At 48.8% G+C, this 15,845-nt stretch overlaps 1 protein-coding gene across 1 annotated transcript in view; it reads right to left on the bottom strand.

Annotated features, from left to right (window-relative positions):
* DDX41 (DEAD-box helicase 41) overlaps positions 1 to 15,845 on the bottom strand; it is a 153,224-nt gene that overhangs the window by 118,567 nt on the left and 18,812 nt on the right. The window contains exon 7 of the mRNA XM_063927969.1: positions 14,824 to 14,896. Within this exon, the coding sequence (XP_063784039.1) occupies positions 14,824 to 14,896 (73 nt within the window). The remainder of the gene's footprint in view (positions 1 to 14,823; positions 14,897 to 15,845) is intronic.

Below are 15,845 nucleotides of genomic sequence, written 5' to 3'. Positions count from 1 at the left end.
TGGGCGACTGCCGTGATGTTGTCTGACTGAATCAGCACTGGTTGGTCTCGAAGCAGGGGCTCCGCTTGACTCAGGGCGTTGTATATGGCCCTTAGTTCCAGTATATTTATGTGCAGACAAGTCTCCTGACTTGACCAAAGCCCCTGGAAGATTCTTCCCTGAGTGACTGCCCCCCATCCACGGAGGCTTGCATCCGTGGTCAGCAGGACCCAGTCCTGTATGCCGAACCTGCGGCCCTGGAGAAGGTGAGCACCCTGCAGCCACCACAGAAGAGACACGCTGGCCCTCGGGGACAGGGTGATCAGTCGATGCATCTGAAGATGCGATCCGGACCACTTGTCCAACAGATCCCACTGAAAGATCCTGGCATGGAAGCTGCCGAAGGGAATGGCTTCGTATGACGCCACCATCTTTCCCAGGACTCGCGTGCAGTGATGCACCGACACCTGTTTTGGTTTCAGGAGGTCCCTGACCAGAGTCACTAACTCCTGAGCCTTCTCCTCCGGGAGAAACACCTTCCTCTGTTCTGTGTCCAGAATCATACCCAGGAAGGGCAGACGCGTCGTAGGAATCAGCTGCGACTTTGGAATATTCAAAATCCAGCCGTGCTGCTGCAACACTTCCTGAGAGTGTGCTACGCTGATCAACAATTGCTCCCTGGACCTCGCCTTTATAAGGAGATCGTCCAAGTACGGGATAACTAACTCCTTGCTTCCGAAGGAGTACCATCATTTCCGCCATTACCTTGGTAAATACTCTCGGTGCCGTGGACAGACCAAACGGCAACGTCTGGAATTGGTAATGACAGTCCTGTACCACAAACCTGAGGTACTCCTGGTGAGGTGGATAAATGGGGACATGCAAGTACGCATCCTTGATGTCCAGAGATACCATAAAATCCCCCTCTTCCAGGCTTGCAATGACCGCCCTGAGCGATTCCATTTTGAACTTTAATCTCTTGAGATAAATGTTCAGGGATTTTAAATTCAGAATGGGTCTTACCGAACCGTCCGGTTTCGGTACCATAAACATAGTGGAATAGTAACCCCTTCCTTGTTGAAGGAGGGGAACCTTTACTATCACCTGCTGGAGGTATAGCTTGTGAATTGGCGCCAGTACTACCTCCCTTTCCATGGGGGAAGCTGGCAAGGCCGATTTTAGGTAACGGTGAGGAGGCGTCACCTCGAATTCCAGCTTGTATCCCTGAGATACAATTTGTATAACCCAAGGATCCACCCGTGAGCGAACCAACTGGTTGCTGAAATTTCGGAGACGCGCCCCCCACCGCTCCCGGCTCCGCCTGTGGAGCCCCAGCGTCATGCGGTGGACTTACTGGAAGCCGGGGAGGACTTTTGTTCCTGGGAACTGGCTGCATGGTGCAGCTTCTTTCCTCTACCCCTGCCTCTGGCAAGAAAGGATGCACCTCTGACCTTCTTGCCTCTCTGAGAACGAAAGGACTGCATTTGATAATATGGTGCTTTCTTGGTCTGTGAGGAAACCTGAGGCAGGAAAGTCGACTTTCCAGCTGTCGCTGTGGATATGAGGTCCGAGAGACCGTCCCCAAACAATTCCTCACCCTTATAAGGCAAAACCTCCATGTGTTTTTTAGAGTCGGCATCCCCTGTCCATTGCCGAGTCCATAAGACCCTCCTGGCAGAAATGGACATTGCATTAATTCTAGAACCTAGCAGGCAAATGTCCCTCTGGGCATCTCGCATATATAAGACGGCGTCTTTTATATGGCCCAGGGTTAGCAAGACAGTGTCCCTGTCCAGGGCATCTATGTCCTCTGACAGAGTATCTGTCCAAGCTGCTACAGCACTACACATCCAGGCTGAAGCAATAGCTGGTCTCAGTAGAGTACCAGAGTGTGTATACACTGACTTAAAGATAGCTTCCTGCTTTCTATCCGCAGGCTCCTTTAGGGCGGCCGTATCCTGAGACGGCAGGGCCACCCTCTTAGATAAGCGTGTCAGCGCCTTGTCTACCCTAGGGGAGGATTCCCAACGTAACCTATCCGTCGGCGGGAAAGGGCACGCCAGCAGTAATCTTTTGGGAATCACTACTTTCTTATCTGGGGAGCTCCACGCTTCTTCACATAACTCATTTAATTCATGTGACGGGGGAAAAGTCACTGCCTGCTTTTTCTCTCCAAACATATGTACCCTCTTGTCAGGGACAGGGTTAACGTCTGAAATGTGTAATACATCTTTCATTGCAATAATCATATAGCGGATGGCCTTGGTCATTTTAGGCTGTAATTGTGCCTCATCATCGTCGACACTGGAGTCGGACTCCGTGTCGGCATCCGTGTCAACCATTTGAGATAGTGGGCGTTTATGAGACCCTGACGGCCTCTGAGGCGCCTGGGCAGGCCCGGGTTGAGAGCCCGGCTATCCCCCGACTGCAACATCATCAAACCTTTTATGTAATGAGTTAACATTATCATTTAAGACCTTCCACATATCCATCCAATCAAGTGTCGGCCCCGATGGCGGCGACACCACATTTATCTGCACTTGCTCCGCCTCCACGTAACCTTCCTCATCAAACATGTCGACACAGCCGTACCGACACACAGCACACACACAGGGAATGCTCTGACTGAGGACAGGACCCCACAAAGGCTTTTGGGGAGACAGAGAGAGAGTATGTCAGCACACACCACAGCGCTATATAACCCAGGGATACACACTATAAAACGTGATTACCCAATAGCTGCCGATTTTATAACTTTTGCGCCTAAATTTATGTGCCCCCCCCTCTCTTTTTACCCTTCTTGTATCAGGATACTGCAGGGGAGAGCCTGGGGAGCGTCCTTCCAGCGGAGCTGTGAAGAGAAAATGGCGCTGGTGTGCTGAGGAAGAAGGCCCCGCCCCCTCATTGCGGGCTTCTGTCCCGCTTTCTGTGATAAAAAAATGGCGGGGGGATTTTACATATATACAGTGCCTGACTGTATATATGTAGGTTATGCCACAAGGTACTTCAATTGCTGCCCAGGGCGCCCCCCCCCCCCCCCCCCCAGCGCCCTGCACCCTACAGTGACCGGAGTGTGTGGTGTGCTGTGGGAGTAATGGCGCACAGCTGCGGTGCTGTGCGCTACCTTAAATGAAGACAGGAGTCTTCAACCGCCGATTTCGCCGTCTTCAAGCTTCTGTTCTTCTGGCTCTGCGAGGGGGGCGGCGGCGCGGCTCCGGGAACGGACGATCGAGGACAGCTGCCTGTGTTCGAACCCTCTGGAGCTAATGGTGTCCAGTAGCCTTAGAAGCGCAACCTAGCTGTGAACAGGTACGTTTGCTTCTCTCCCCTCGGTCCCACGTAGCAGTGAGTCTGTTGCCAGCAGAAGCTCACTGAAAATAAAAAACCTAACAAATACTTTCTTTAACTAGCAGGCTCAGGAGAGCCCACTAGGAGCACCCAGCTCTGGCCGGGCACAGATTCTAACTGAGGTCTGGAGGAGGGGCATAGAGGGAGGAGCCAGTGCACACCATATAGTACCTAATCTTTTCTTTAGAGTGCCCAGTCTCCTGCGGAGCCCGTCTATTCCCCATGGTCCTTACGGAGTCCCCAGCATCCACTAGGACGTCAGAGAAATGATATAATAGGATTTTAATTACTAACCGGTAAATCCTTTTCTCGTAGTCCATAAGGGATACAGGGGACACTTATTACGATGGGGTATAGATGGGGTCCAAAGGAGCCGGTGCACTTTAAATTTCTTCAACAGGGTGTACTGGCTCCTCCCCTCTATGCCTTCCCTCACAGCTCAGTCTAAGAAAACTATGCCCGAAGGAGATGGACATACTTGAGAGGAGGAAACATGACAATAAACGAGTGGTGAGAATAACGAACCAGCACACAGCAAAACAACAAACTAGCAACCACTAGTAAAAACAGAAATCGCAACAGCTGACAACAACAACTTCACACAAGAACAATAACTTGCAGGAAAAAGTTGAAGCACAGAGGCCGGCGCCCAGTATCCCTTATGGACTACGAGAAAAGGATTTACCGGTGGGTAATTAAAATCATATTTTCTCTAACATCCATAAGGGATACTGGGGACACTTATTACGATGGGGGATGTCCCAAAGCTTCCAGAGCGGGTGGGAACATGCTGAGACGCCTGCAACACAGTATGTCCAAATTGGACATCCTCCGTAGCCAGGGTATCAAACCTGTAGAACTTGACAAACGTGTTTGTCCCTGACCAGGGAGCGGCCCGACACAGTTGCAAGGACGAGACATCCCGGGCAGCCGCCTAGGAAGCACCCACAGACCTGGTGGAGTGGGCCTTGACAGACTGAGGAAGCTTTTGTACTTTAGGAGTAGCTCCCTGCTAGCGCAACTCCTGCGCGCTGGCAGGAGCTAATCGTTGCTGTGAGGGTCACAGCGGCTGCGTGTGACGTCACGCAGCCACCGCGGCCCGGCCCCCCAAAGGTCTGGGCACGCCTGCGATGCCCGTACCATGTCTCCTAAATGGCGGCCAAAAGCCGCCGGCCCGCCACCTCCCACCCTGCGACCACCTCGGCCTGTCAATCAGGCAGAGGCGATCGCAGGGCTGAGACAGCCGTCGGCTGTCTGGCATGCGCCGGCGCACTGCGGCACTGGTGCATGCGCAGTTCAGACCTGATTGGCTGCTGTGCGAAAACGCACAGCACCGATCAGGTCTGAATTAGGCCCTGAGTTCCAGTACGTTTATCGGAAGGCAGGCCTCGAGGCTTGACCAACTGCCCTGGAACTGTGCCCCTTGGGTAACAGCACCCCAGCCCCGAAGGCTAGCGCCTGTGGTCACGAAAATCCAATCGTGGATCCTGAAGCTCCGCCCCGCCAATAGTTGGAGGGCTGCAACCACCACAGAAGAGAAATCCTGTCCTGTGGTGACAGACGTATGACCTGGTGCATCTGCAGATGCGAACCCGACCACTTCTTCAGGAGATCCGGTTGGAAAGTCCTTGCATGGAATCTGCCAAACTGAATGACCTCGAAGGAGGCCACCGTCTTTCCCAACAGACGGGTGCAACTGATAGTGTCCCTCCATCAGAGCAAACCTGAGGTATGCCTGATGAGGCGGCCATATTGGGACATGGAGGTAGGCGTCCTTTATGTCCAGAGACCAAGAACTCCCCGTCCTCCAGACCTGAGATCACTGCTCTCAGAGACTCCATTCTGATCCAGAAAACCCCCAGACATGGGTTTAATGATTTGAGGTTCAAAATGGGCCTCACTGAACAGCCAGGTTTTGGCACCACAAAAAGGCTGGAATAGTATCCTTAGTCCCGTTGTTGAAGTGGCACAGGAACAATGACCTGGGTCTGGACTAACTTTTGAATGGCCTCCCATAGGGTGAGAGACATGGTTTCCGAAGACGGTAAACCCGATTTGAAAAAACTTTCAGGCAGAGAACGGTCGAACTCCAGTTTGTAGCCCTGGGAGATCAGGTCTTTCACCCAGGCGTCCTGACAGGAGCCATTCCAAATGGAGCTGAAGAATCTAAGACGAGTTCCCGTAAGTCACGTAAGCCTGCTACCACAGGATTTCAGGACGCTCTGGTCCCGAGATCCTGTGGTAGCAGGCTTACCTCTGGAACCTCGTGCCGCATTTGAGGCACCTCTGGCTTTACCCTTAAAGCGCGCTGTCCGAAAGGACTGCAGAGAGGGTCCAGTGTCTAACTCACCTCCAAACAGCCAATCACCTTTGAAGGGTAAGTTTGCCACACTCTTTTTAGACTCCGCGTCCGCCACCCACTGGCATTACCACAACGCTCTGCGTGCAGAGACCGCCATGGTAGAGGTACCAGCATTAATAACACAGATTCCTTTGATGGTATCACAAAGGAAGCTGGCAGAATCCTGAATATGCTGAACCAGTAACCCCAAGTCGGCCAGGGACTTATCCCCAGCGAGGCCCTCCTGAAAGTTACCAGCCCAAGTGTAGATGGTGAGTGTCACCCAACAACCTGCAATCACAGGCCTTTGGGATACTGAGGTGTCCACCGCCGGGTGAGTTTCCCATACCGTACGCCCTTCCTGAGCAAATGGAAATGCAGCCATCCATTTTTTTTTGACACTTGGGATTTCTTATCAGGAGTAACCCATAGCTCCCTGAAAAGGTCATCCAGTTCCTTTGAGACAGGAATGTTGACCTGTACATTTTTCTGTGCAGTGAAAAAGGATTGCTACACATGAGATTCATTACCAGGAATATTTAAGACATCTCTTATTGCAACTATAAGGGATTCCACCCCCTGTGCAGTAGAGGAATCATCTAACTCAGCATTTGATTCCAGCTCCTCCCCCTCTATCAGGTAACCCCCTTCTTTGGGGTAAAGGATTAGAGAGAGGAGAAACACGTCTGCCATATCTTTTGTCAGAGCAGCCACAGACTGTTGTAACTGCTGCCTTTCCTGCCTGGCAGTAGTTAATTCATTAGACATGTCAGCCATCATAGTTTTAATAGAACTGAGCCAAGGATGCTCCTGCACATCACCCCCAGAAGCCCCACAAGTTTGTGAGGGCTGACTGCATTGTTCACACATGAGAGAATCCGCAGGTGAGGGGGAAAACCTGGTGTGACAAACAGCACACACACACAACTTTTTTCACCATGCTGACAGAGGACATTTACATTCACACACATACACAGAGAAATAGGTTACAAGCAAGCCTGACCAGTCCAGTATGTGTGGAGACTCAGAGAGGAGGAACCAGCACACAGCCCGATACTAACAATTGAACTGCTAGGAGAGAGACAATTTAGTCTACAGTGCGTACAGAGCCTAATACAAGGGTCCCACAGCTGGGTCTTCCCCTTAACTACACTCCTGTACCAGTGTCTGGCTGTGGAGTATCACTTGGAGAACCTGGCAGTCCTGCAGCAGTGCTGTGAGTGCAGGAAATGGCGCTGCTGGTCCCGCTCTGAGGAAGCTCTGCCACCTGCAATGGCACCAGAGCTGTACATATATTTATACTGGCAAATGTCCCCAATAGTGTAAAATTAAGGTACTGACACCCAATTTCACTATCTCTGCCCAGTCTATATGGGGAGGGGGGTCTATGGGATCACCCCAAGGGGAGTCCGCCCGCTCCGGGATCGCGCCGCATAAAGAACCGGTCTCTCACCACTCTGTCGACCTTCAGGCTCTGTACCGGGGAAGGGGGGCGGGGGGGGGGGAGGCACGGCGAGCTGCGGGTGTGCGCGCAACAGCGCAATGCCTGCGGTACCCTGACCCTCAGGACCATTGTCCTGTCAGCGGGATCCAACTTCTAGTGTCCCACAGTGCAGGTAAGCTGTAAAACTCTCTGGAGCTCCAGAGTGTGCATCCTCTCTTGAGGGCACACTTTTCTAAACTGAGCTGCGAGGGAGGGCATAGAGGGGAAGAGCCAGCACACCCTGCTGAAGAAATTTAAAGTGCACCGGCTCATTTGGACACCATCTATACCTCATCGTAATAAGTGTCCCCAGTATCCCTTATGGATGGTAGACTTTTTATAATATAATATATATATACACACTATATATATATATATATATATATATATATATATATATATATATATATATATATATATATATATATATATATATATATAGTCACATGCCAAACACTCGGGATGAGGTTTAAGACAGAACCAGCACTCTGTGTAGTTTGCAAGATAGATTTTACTCCAAGCTGTGTTCCAAACATAGGTAATCACATCGACATCAGCATGAAAGACAAAGGCATATACTCATCACTGGTAACTTCCCAAACAGCCATTTTCGGTGAACAACCTTCCTCAGGGGAATAACCACGGCACACAAGCACTTTTTCACATGGCAGCTAGACCGTATACATGGTTATTCCCCTGAGGAAGGTTGTTCACCGAAAACGGCTGTTTGGGAAGTTACCAGTGATGAGTATATGCCTTTGTCTTTCATGCTGATGTCGATGTGATTACCTATGTTTGGAACACAGCTTGGAGTAAAATCTATCTTGCAAACTACACAGAGTGCTGGTTCTGTCTTAAACCTCATCCCGAGTGTTTGGCATGTGACTTTATTTATGAATTAACGGGACACCTGTTTTTAACTAATGGAGAGTGTCAGTGCGGCTTCCCGGGACTCGGTTCTGTGACTTTGCTATATATATATATATATATATATATATATATATATATATATATATATATATATATATATATATATATATATATATATATATATATATATATATATACACACATACATACACACACACACACATATACATATATATATATATATACACACACACACACACACATACATACATACGTACGTACACACATACACACACTTATTTCTCTTTCATCCACTAGGGGACACTGGAACTCTCAGACAGCTGGGGTATGAAGTATGTAGGCCGGAGGTAGCACAATCTAAATAAAAAATGCATGCACAGCTGGCTCCTCCCCCTTCACGCCCCGCAATCCTTCAGTATGACATTTTTTTTATATAAAACTTGCAGGACCGACCCTGCCTAGCAGAAAGGAAGGTGGAGGCTCCTAAAAAACTGTGGTGATACAAAGATCCCGCTGAGAAGGGATCGGCATCTCACCCAGAGGATCTGGACAGTGGACAGCACGCAGGCAGTATATACAGGGCAACTTAGTCTCTTCTAGGCGTTAGATTTATCCCCACAGCAGAGTTTTCAGCGGCAGGCGGCTAGGCTGTACAGCGGCTCAGCTACAGGGTCACGCTGGCGGCCAGTAACCCGGAGTAGTGCTCAGAGTGCGGCCAGAGGGAGAGGCTGTGACACGCTGCCGATTGGGGAGCAAACAGCGAAAGACGACACAGTACAGGACTTGGCCAGACTATTAAGCGGCGGCAGGCAAGCGGAGCTCCGGACAAGGTACATAGGGTGCCGCTTGAGGATTACATAGCATAACTCAGGCAAATCACATAAGAGAGACCAGGCTGCGATGTGAAGGGAAAAAAAATGCAGTGGTAGCCATTTTAATTTTCTACGAGGCGCGCAGTTAGAGTAGGCGGATCTCCCTGAGGGGGGAGGTCTAACTAGGTGATTTGCATGGGAGCTACTCGGTATTGCTTAGTCTGTCTATGATAGCACTGACTGTGGCTAGAAATGTTTTATAAGGAGCTCTACTGACAGATCGTTCTGAATAAAGTAAATTACATGTTTTCTTCTAAAGGTCCTGCTGTGAAGGAGCAACAGAAAAACTCAACTCGGTCAACTCAAGCTGTCTCAACAATTAGTGGTGTGAGGGTGGTAAACGTCAGGCTGGTAGAATTTGTTTCTTTTTCTCTCTATATATATTTCCAGCTGGGTGACTCCCTGTTTTTTGCTCCCTATATCCCTACGGTCTTTCTCTTCCTACTCTAATAGGGTGAAAGCACTGCTGAGTGGACTGTGTGTACGCGTTTCAACATGTCAATAGCACCAACCTAGACCACAAAAACATGCTATGTATGCTCAAAATGTGGTAAAAAGAGCAGTAATGTTGGCAGCTCCGGGGTGTGCGTCACATGTTTGGGAATGGACGCTCAACCTGGGAGCAGTGGTCCGTCTGGGTCATGGGAAAGTGCCCAGGCAGATATTTCTAAGGAAATGGCAGAAACCCGTAAGCAGCATTTAGAATGGGCAGCAGGGTTTTCCAAAACGATGGAGGAATTTTTTATTATAATTACACCACCCGCTCAAGCAGAAAGAATGTGCATAAAGCTGTAAAGAGACCACTCCCTCTCCTGCGGGAAGAGTCTGAGGAGGAGCGTCTTATAGAAGACGAGGAGGAGGGAGAGTCAGTGGAACAAATCATGGATGTCAGTCCTCAGGAGGAGGACACCGAGGTCATGGGGTTAGAATCCCTTATTGAGGAGGTAAAACAGGTCCTTAACTTCAAGGTTTATTTGAGCCTCAGAAACAGCAAACAGCAGTTTTTCCAATTCCTCAGACTATCCAAGATAAAATGGGAGAAGCATGAAAGCAGCCTGATAAACGCTTCCAAATTCCAAAGAATTTCACGACTAACTACCCACTACCCAAGGGGGTCATGTCCAAGTGGGAGGTTCCGCCGATTGTGGACGCCTCCCTGGCTAGACGGTCAAAAAAAGACAATATTACCAATACCAAATGTGACTACGCTAAAGGATGTGTCAGACTGCAAGTTAGACTCAACACTGAAGTCTATTTTTGTGGCGGCTGGAGCATTGCACAGGCCTACAATTATTAGTGCTTGGGGGTCCAAAGCTATTGTAGCATGGGCTGGTCATATTTTTCAGGCTGTAGAGGAAGATAAGAGCCAAGAGGAAATAGTTAGACTAGCGGAGAATATCCTGGGTCGGCTACATACATTCGCCAAGCCACAAAGGATGCTAGCAGAATAGCATCGCGCATCTCGGCTTCAGCTATATCGGCCAGAAGGATTCTGTGGCTCAGAGAATCGAAGTAGATTCGGATTCTAAGGAGGCAGTGGAGGAGATTCCCTTTATGAGGGAGACTTTATTCAGTTTGGAATTAGACAAGTGGATTTCACAGGCAACAGTGGGGAAATCTACTTTTCTGCATACCACGTATCCTAGAACCACACCACTGGTCAGAAGAAATTATTCTGGTCCGGTGTTCAATTCTTTTAGGTTTCAATCCTTTCGAGCTAGAGGAAGCGGTTTTGGCGGTCAAGCTCGTGGAAGCAGAGGTAGAGGCCGTCCCAGACCACAAACAGATAGCAGAACCCTAAACCTGCCGACAAGACCGTGGCATGACAGTCTCCCAGCTCACCTTGTGTTTCCTATGGTGAGGGCACGGTTGGAAAGGTTTCTGGACTCCTGGGCCGAAACCTCACCAGAAGTCTGGATCAACAATATTATCTCCCAGGGATACAAAATAGATTTTCTAAACCGCCCTCACACTAAGTTCTTTACAAAAAGCCTTCCTTGGTGTCCTCATAAAGTGAGGCCATTAGATACGGCTATTCAAAAGTTACTTCAGACGGAAGTAATATTGCCTGTCCTGACATCACAAAGAGGAATCGAACCTTCATGTACCAATTTGGACCCCACAACAAGCCTATTTAAGGTTTCAGTGGGCAAGAATCACTACCAGTTCAGAGCCCTACCATTTGGCTTATCAGCACTGAGAATTTTCACAAAGACCATGGCAGTCATGGTCGTGAAATTTAGATCGTAAGGAGTAACGATAATCCCATATCTGGATGATCTTCTGATCAAGGCTCCATCTCAGGACCAGTTGATCAGGGATGTGCAGACAACTCATCAATTTCTGATTTGACACTGCTGGATCATAAATTTCAAAAAAATCCAACCTACAACCAACGCAGAGTATTTAATTCCTGGGTCTCATTTTAGATACAATACATCTGAAAGTGTTTCTCCCAGAAGACAAAATTTGAGACATCAAGGAAATGGTACGTCAGGTTCTACAGAACCAGACGGTCTCTCTGCACCTTTGTGTAAAGCTTCTTGAAAAGATGGTGGCATCCTTCAAAGCAATCCAATACGGCAGGCTTCATTCCTGACCTTTTCAGATTAATCTGATTGCTCAGGGGGCAGGCATGCACTGGCTTCTCCACCGAAGAATAAGCTGGTCGCCCCAGGCCAGGACCTCATTAATTTGGTGGTCGGTCCGAAGGAACCTAGCGGCGGGAAAGAGCTTTGGAATCTGGCATTGGAATATTCTGACAACAGCAGTACTGGAAAACCATCAGTTTCAGGGAAGATGGTCACCGCAAGAGAGCAATCTTCCAATAAATATTCTGGAACTAAGCTATTTACAATGCACTTCTTCTGGCAGAAGACCAAGTGAGGGGTCAACACGTGAGAATACAATTGGACAATGTGACGGCAGCGGCTTACATAAACCGTCAGGGAGGAACAAAAAAAACGCATGGCTTTAAGAGAGGCCACAAGAATCCTGTCTTGGTCAGAAAGGTGCCACATAAACCTGTCAGCAGTCTTCATTCCGGGAGTAGAAAATTGGGAAGCAGACTATCTCAGTCGCCAAGATAGGCATCCAGGGGGAGTGGTGTCTACACCCACAGGTTTTCGAGACTGTAGTACGACTGTGGGGTCTACCGCAAATAGACCTCATAGCCTCTTTAAACAACCATCAGTTACCAAGGTAACACGGGATCCAGCAGCAGAGGCGGTGGACGCGCTGGCGATTCCCTGGTCATACGATCTGGTGTACATCTTTACGCCATTTCACCTGGTACCGAGAGTGTTAAAAAGGTGAAAAAGGAAAAAAAGAGTATGGGTGATTTTAATAGCACCAGACTGGCCTCGCAGAAGCTGGTACTCGGATCTGAGGGGGCTCCTGGCGGAAGACCCTTGGAGACTCTCTCAGAGGGAGGACCTCTTGTCACAAGGCCCATTCCTTCACCCAGACATGAGCCATCTATGTTTGAAGGCGTGGTTCTTGAGACCAGGATTCTAAGAAATAGGGTAAGTCTGAAATCGGCTATCTCCACCATGTTGGCTGCAAGGAAGCCAGTCACTTTGGCACATTACTATGGAAGAGGTATATAGACTGGTGTCAGTCTAAGGGTTGTAATTCCAGAGAGTTCCGCCTCAAAAGACTTTTGAGGTTTCTTCAAAATGGTTTGGATGGAGGTTTGAGGTTGGGATCCTTGAAGGTACAAGTCTCAGCCCTCTCTATTCTTTTCCAACATCTGGCGTCCTTACAGGAGGTCCACACATTTTTACAGGGTGTGTTGAGGATACAACCACCTTTTCATCCTCTCACGGTCCTGTGGGATCTAAATTTAGTGCTCGAATATTTGAAATCAGCAGTTTGAGCCTTTAGAGAAGGCTGATCTAAAATACATATCCTGGAAAGTTACCCTGCTCCTAGTCGTGGCATCAGAAAGAAGGGTCTCAGAATTGGGAGCTCTGTCGTGTAAGAGACCCATGCTCATTTTTCATGAGGACAGAGCGGAGCTCTGTACAAAAGTGGTGTTCCTTCCTAAGACGTTCTCAAGTTTCCACATTAACCAGCACATTATGGTCCCCTCCTTCCAAGGAGTTGCGGAGGGGAACTTGTCTTTGTACGTGGTCAGAGCCTTGAGGATCTATGTACACACTACGACCTCTATTAGAAAGTCTGACACTTTGTTTGTTGTGTATGATGGGCCCAAGAAGGGTTGGCCGGCTTCAAAGCAGACTCTAGCAAGATGGATACGTTTTACCATCAAGCAGGCTTATATCTCTAGTAGTAAGAGGGTTCCTTTTCGGGTAGGTGCTCATACCACCAGATCAGTGGGGGTTTCATGGGCTGCGGCTAGAGGAGCCTCCACTACTCAACTTTGCAGAGCTGCAACGTAGTCATCAGAACACACGTTCACTCGATTCTACAAGTTTGATACGTCTGCATCTAGGGATACCAGGTTTGGCCATTTGTTTATACAGGCTTTGGACAGCACTCCCGCCCATGTGAGTATCTTTGGGACGTCCCCAGCTGTCTGAGAGTTCCAGTGTCCCCTAGTGGATGAAACAGAAAAGAGGATTTTGGTACTTACCGATAAATCCATTTCTCTGAATCCACGCAGGGACACTGGACGCCAGCCTCGGTGCAGTCAGCCCGCATGTTCTTGTTTAATTTAGTGCAAACGGTTTTTGATATTATGATAATGGTTCTTGGATGCTGCTTGACTTGTGCTACAGTTGGTTCCTTCGATAAAATTTTAATTTTCATGTTCCCTCTTCTCTCCCCGTAAAATTTTTCAAACTGCGGGATTGGGGGGCGTGAAGGGGGAGGAGCCAGCTGTGCATACATTGTTTGTTTATTTAGATTGTGCCACCTCCGGTCTAAATACTTCACACCCCAGCTGTCTGAGAGTTACAGTGTTCCCGAGTGGATTCAGAGAAATGGATTTGTTGGTAAGTACCAAAATATATAAATGTGTCTGTGTGTGTATGTGTGTATATAATAATATAATATATATATATATTTATTTACTTACATACATACATACACACAAACACACTCTCTCTCTCTCTAGTCTCACGGGATCCGGTCAAAATGCTGGCTGTCAGTATCTCAGCAGCTGTAATCCCGAAAAAGTCAGGATGCCAACGCCGGAAACCAGACAACCTGAACGGGACTATAGCGGGAGGGTTAGGTTTAGGCATCACTCCGGGGAGTTAGGGTTAGGCTTCGGGAGGGGAGTGGTTAGTGTTATTCTGCTGAGAGGGGAATTAGGGTTAGGCACCACTGGAGGGAGGTTAAGTTAGGCCATAAGGGGGGTTAGATTAGGTTTAGGCTGTTGGAATGCGGTGGTTAGGTTAAGTCTACAACGGGGGAGGTTAGAGTTATAGGCCCTACACACTGGCCGATCCGCCACCGAGCTGCCCGACGGCTGATACGGTCGACCCGGCGGCGGCAGTGAAGTTTCTTCACTCCCCCCGTCACCCGGCTGCATTGAAGTGCAGGCAAATATGGACGAGATCGTCCATATTGGCCTGCATGTACAGCCGACGGGGGACCAGCGATGAACGAGCGCGGGGCCGCGCATCGTTAATCGCTGGAGCCTCCACACTGCACGATATGAACATCATCTCGTTCATTAATGAACGAGATCGTTCATATCGTGCAGTCATGTCGGCCAGTGTGTAGGGCCCATAAGGGGGTAAGGGACAGGGGAGAACATGCCTAGCTCACAACCCTGTCGGGATTTCAATTGTTAGGATGCCAGCATCCCGAACACCGGTAAATCATACCCAACCCAGTCTCACCATATGGCATACACTGTGACAACAGGCCTGTAACACTTTAAACACCGCTTTAACCACACACTGTTTTACGCACAAAATGGGAACCTGCTCACTCACATTGTTGGGATCCCTTGAATCTGGATTGGAGTGGGATGCTGGATTCCTTTTTTCTTTAGCCCACGAAGAATAGCTGTTGTTGATTTGACAAGTATTAGAAAACATTCACACAGACCAGCAAATCACAGCACATGTTGTGATGTACCAGTACTACCCATTTTTAGAATAATTATACTTAAAAGCAAAATATAAAGTCAAATGTAGATGCCAAAAACAAATTTAAAAACAAGATTTATGGTAAGAACTTACCGTTGTTAAATCTCTTTCTGCAAGGTACACTGGGCTCCACAAGGACTAACATCGGGCACCAACGGGCTCAAAGCTTTTGACTGTTCTCAAGATGCACAGCGCCGCCTCCTCTATAACCCCGTCTCCATGCACAGGAGCTCAGTTTCGTTAACCAGCCCAATGCAGTAGCAGGTACCAGAGACAACAATCGTTCGTAGCCAATTACACCACACACTCACCGCAGGAGAGGGTGTCAGCGTCTATGCCAATACCAACCCAAAGAAGCTAAATGCGTCAGGGTGGGCGCCTTGTGGAGCCCAGTGTACCTCACAGAAAGAGATTTAACAACGGTAAGATCTTACCATAAATCTCGTTTTCTGGTGCGAGGTACACTGTGCTCCACAACGATTAACATCGGGGATCTCCTAAAGCATTTCCTTTCGGGAGGGGACGCACTGTAGCGGACACAAGAACCCGGCGTCCAAAGGAAGCACCCTGGGAAGCGGCGGTATCGAAGGCATAGAACCTTATAAACGTGTTCCCCCGAGGACCACGTAGCCGCCTTGCACAATTGCTCAAGGGTTGCACCACGGTGGGTCGCCCAAGAGGGTCCAATCGACCGAATAGAATGGGCTTTGATGGTAGCAGGAACCGGGCAACCAGCCTGTACATAAGCATGTGCAATCACCATTCTAATCCATCTGGCCAGAGTCTGCTTGGAAGCAGGCCAGCCACGTTTGTGAAAACCAAACAACACGAAAAGAGAATCAGATTTCCTAATGGAGGAAGTTCTC

This window comes from Pseudophryne corroboree, chromosome 6 (genome assembly GCF_028390025.1).
Source record: "Pseudophryne corroboree isolate aPseCor3 chromosome 6, aPseCor3.hap2, whole genome shotgun sequence".
Lineage (NCBI taxonomy): Eukaryota > Metazoa > Chordata > Amphibia > Anura > Myobatrachidae > Pseudophryne > Pseudophryne corroboree.
The sequence above is the reverse complement of the archived record's forward strand: the minus strand, read 5'-3'. Positions and strand labels throughout refer to the sequence as shown.